The 4,337-nt window shown below is 39.3% G+C and overlaps 1 protein-coding gene across 2 annotated transcripts in view; it reads right to left on the minus strand.

The window, feature by feature from the left end:
- The window catches only part of LOC21394294 (DExH-box ATP-dependent RNA helicase DExH15 chloroplastic), a 5,290-nt gene extending 1,296 nt beyond the window's left edge, over positions 1–3,994 (minus strand). For both annotated transcript variants that reach the window (XM_024166822.1, XM_024166821.1), the window contains exons 1-8: positions 3,497–3,994; positions 3,140–3,315; positions 2,897–3,010; positions 2,396–2,504; positions 2,215–2,301; positions 1,890–2,008; positions 1,264–1,438; positions 1–1,123 (exon numbers count right to left, since the gene is read on the minus strand). The exon at positions 1–1,123 ends at the window's left edge or, in 1 of these variants, runs on beyond it. In XM_024166822.1, coding sequence (XP_024022590.1) covers positions 1–1,123; positions 1,264–1,438; positions 1,890–2,008; positions 2,215–2,301; positions 2,396–2,504; positions 2,897–3,010; positions 3,140–3,315; positions 3,497–3,994 — 2,401 coding nt within the window. The remainder of the gene's footprint in view (positions 1,124–1,263; positions 1,439–1,889; positions 2,009–2,214; positions 2,302–2,395; positions 2,505–2,896; positions 3,011–3,139; positions 3,316–3,496) is intronic.
- Between the last annotated feature and the right edge of the window lie 343 nt (positions 3,995–4,337).

A 4,337-nucleotide genomic window follows, 5' to 3' on the forward strand; every position in this document is an offset into this window, starting at 1 on the left:
CAACTGCATTTAGTGCAAAGGCGTCATCAGCAGATACCATCATCTTGAGTTTTGAACCATCAAGTGCGTCAACCTCCCCTAGATAAACAGCAGGAACAGCATGTTGAACTCCTTCCGAATCGTTATATTGTAGACATAAAAAGGGTAGTTGTCCATTTTCAAACTCCTCTAATAGAGGCTTCAGCGAAGAAATTTTCTGTGATTCCATCTTTCTCCGTAGTTCAGTCCGTATGCGTTTTTGTTCCCTCAATTCTTCTTGCAGATCTGTAATCTCCTTGTATGCTGCCTCTGGTAAAAGCTTCCTACTCTTTTTGTCTATAGCTTCGTCACTAAGTTCCAAAGTTAGCACCTCAATCTCTTTCTTGATTTTAGTTAGCTCATCTCTTGCTGCAAGCATTACATTGCTGCTAACATAATTTCCAAAACTTTGCTCAACTAGTTTCCTAGCTTCTTCCAGAGTTCGTCCTGTTTGGAAGGCTTTCATGTCTTCTGATACACTTGATCTGCGAGTGACTTTCGCACCAGCAAGAAGATTTAGCACCATCCCATATGAAGCGGTAAACTGTGATACAAGAGGCTCGAGTCCAGCAAACAGAATCTTACAGCTTTCTTCAGCACCTTCATAAGGAGTTTGAATAAGCACCACATGACCTTTATTATCAATGCCCCTACGTCCAGCGCGCCCGGCCATCTGTAACAGTTCATTTGAACTTAACCGGGTGCGTCCGTTTTCGCTCCTTTTGCTGAGGGATGCAATGGCTGTTGTCCTAGCAGGCATATTGATTCCTGCAGCAAGTGTTTCTGTAGCAAAGACAACCTTGACAAGTCCTCGCTGAAACAGCTCTTCTATAAATGATTTCCATAAAGGTAGACAGCCAGCATGATGTGCTGCAACTCCTTGCCGTAGTCCTTTCACGGCAGTCTGCCTGACAGCATCAGGATACTGAATGCGGAATCTCTTTAAGGCTAGCTCAACCTCACTCGTCTCACAATCATCTAAGAGGTTGAAATCTTCAAGGTACTGAACGGCTGCATCACATCCTTTCCTGCTAAAAATAAACCAAATTGCTGGCAGCATATCCCTTGCCTTAAGTTGCCATAGTGTGTCAGTAATTTGAGGAACCTAAAGAAAATAAATCAAATTAATGAAGGTCAAGATGATATGCCAATCTTTGCTGAGGTCTACAAAAAACAGAAATCAGTAAAGTGTGTAGATAAAAGGCAAATGCTTATTATTGCATGTGTGATGCAGCAAGTACATACTTGCGAACGACGTATTGCATTAATGTCATTCTTTGAAAGAGGTTGTCCATATGTGCTACCAGTATCATCGTAAGCCATCTCATTTACACGTTTTCTTGAATTCCTTCTTCTGCCATCATCTCTGGAAGATCTTATTCCTGAAGCATTAAGTTGTAGATAATTGAGTGACAACTTCCTGTTACATTAGAAGAAAACATTAACCAACAAATATAAATCTGTTTTACCCGAAAGAAAAATGTATGTAGATCAAGTAATTTGGAAGAGCAGAAAAAACAATCAAGGCTACTAGAGCAGTTACGAGTAGGATGAGGATTTGGTAAAAAATACCAACAAAAAGTCAACAGTCTTCTGATTTCTATTTTCATCGTGAATATTCAGCAGGTAATTAGTATGAAGCTTAACAATAAAATATAGACTGCAAGCATCTTATACTCAAGTAAAAGATGTCTTAGAGAAATTTCAAAACAAAATAGAGCACCTTAAAGCTATAACAACTGACAAGCCTACCCTTACAATAGACCTCAAGTTTACATTACTAAGCAAAGAAGAAAGCCAACGAAACGGAAGACATCTTGTTTTAGAATAAAGAATTCAAATTTAAAGACCTGATTAAAGAGAGGAAATACCTATTCATGCGTGTTCCAGTCTCGTCAAGAAGAGGTAGCATAGACGTCTTTGTAGAGAAATGCCAAGTCAAGGGTACTGGTCGCTTGGATGATGTTACCAAGTCAGTTTTACCGTGAATCTAGAAGCAAGATGAAAACAAACAAGATTAATCCTCCTATAATTCCATATCACTTGAATAACGAAAATTAAGAAACTTGTGCTGAAAATTAACTTTTTTTTATAAAAAAAAAAAAAAAAATGACAACCAAGGTGTCCTTTTTTCCCTAGAATTGATGTCACATATAAACATGAACAGTAATGAGATCATCGAAGAAGCCACAGTACCTTACCAATCCAACCAGCCAGCTCATCTGGATTTGCAACTGTTGCCGACAGACATATGAGTTGGACCTTTTTTGGGCAATAAATAACCTGAAATTTCAGATACTTGCTGAGTAAGAATAATGTGATACACACACAAATATGAGAGCAAATACTATTCTGGCAGCTTAAAAATTTTACTTACTATCTCTTCCCACACCGTACCCCGAGAAATATCACTTAAATAATGAACTTCATCCAGCACAATCACATCTACATGAGAAAGACTATCTCCAGAAGAAACCATTCCAACACTGCAGAAAGAAGTATCTAAGTTTGACTTTCACCCTTATCTCCAATAATAAACTTGAGACGTGAAATTTATGTGACAACAATGAATGATATTATCAATAGCAACAAAGAAGAAAATTATTTATGAAGTACATGTAAAGTACATGTGTGTTAGGATCAATAAAAAGATAAACATGGTCCTTATTATTAAACTTTCACACTTTCATTACGAATGTAGCAATTCCATCATGGTTATATCAACTATTCTTAAGTAATGAAGTTTTCCTCTAATCTGTACATTGTACCCAAAAAAATGTCTTTAGACATGTTCTTGTCCCATGAAAAATCAAACAGATTGTAGTAATTACAAATGAATACTATTTAAACTTATTTTATTCTTTAGGACAAAATGTACCTCTGATACAACATATTGCGCAAGATCTCAGTCGTCATGATTATAACCTGAGCATCTTTGTTCACTGCAGAATCTCCAGTGAGCAAACCAACATTGCTGTCGCCGAATGTCTCGCTGAAATTACACGACAAGTACGCATCAACTCAATTGAAACACATTCCACCACATAGTTCACGCTTCAAAAACAATGTGAAAAAAGAAATACAAAATTACATATAACGTTTTCAAGTTCCTGATTCTAACCGGAACTCGCGAAACTTCTGATTGGATAATGCCTTGAGCGGAGTTGTGTAGAAGAGTCTTCTTCCCCTGGCTATAGTAGCCACAGCTGCAGCTTCAGCTATCAAAGTCTTTCCGCTGCTCGTAGGCGCCGATACCACCACCGAAGAACCGCTCAGGAGTGCTTTTATGGCCAATCTCTTCCAAATATTGATTTACAGAAAAAGATAATGAGCGACACAAATATAGTAGAAAGCAATTCTTCGTCGCTTTCAATCGACGAATGAATACTAAAAGCGGAAACTTTTGCTTATTTAAGTGAAAATTTATGTCATTCTCAACTTTAACCTAGCTTATAGAGGTGTGTATAACGAATTTCACCTGAAATTTATCGATTCGGAAATCGTAGACGGAAGCGAGCTCATCAACATCGATGATCTCCTCTCCGAACTCTCTGACCTCATTCTGAAGCTTCTCGACTCTCTGCCACTTGAACTCCTCGGATCTACTCGGCGCCTCCGCGGCAGCCACCGAGAGCTCGATCTCCTCGTCGCTCTCGTCGACGCCCTCCGTCTCGTCGCCGGAGAAGTCGTCGTACTCATCGGCCGCAACGTCGTCATCATCGTCTTCGTCCGCGTCGTACTCATCGTCTGCGTCGGAAATTTCCTGTTCTACAGAGAAGGCGGAGCTCCGGGACTTTGAGGAGACTCGGAGTCGCAAAGAATTTGAGGACGGATTGGGAAGTAATTTCGGGACACAGAACCCGAGGAAGTGAGATTGAGGATGAGAATAGCAGGATTTGAATGAGGAAAAAGAGAGATAGAGGCGAGTGGAGGCGCTTGGAAGTGAGAGAATTGAAGAAATGGAAATGGTGTTCATGGCGGGAGAGAGGCTTTCACTGCGTTTTTTTTATACAAATCGTATACATATGTTCCGGTGCTTCGTCTTATCGTTTTGGTTTTTTATTTATTTTTTATTTTTTTAATATTAATCAATTTTAGCCTTTCAAAAAAATATTAATCAATTTTAGTGAAGAGACGGGGCAATTCGACGTCGTTTGGTTTTGTTGGGCCGGAAAAGAGATGTAATCTATTGGGCGAGGCCTAGTTAGATTTTTACTGGGCTGCTGCCTCCTGGTTGGGCACTTTACAGGAATAATACAGGTGCTAGGATTGAAATATGTGGGACATAAACTATGGCAGAAAATACTACTGCCAAATAT

This window comes from Morus notabilis, unplaced genomic scaffold, assembly GCF_000414095.1.
Source record: "Morus notabilis unplaced genomic scaffold, ASM41409v2 Scaffold1276, whole genome shotgun sequence".
In the NCBI taxonomy this organism is placed as follows: domain Eukaryota; kingdom Viridiplantae; phylum Streptophyta; class Magnoliopsida; order Rosales; family Moraceae; genus Morus; species Morus notabilis.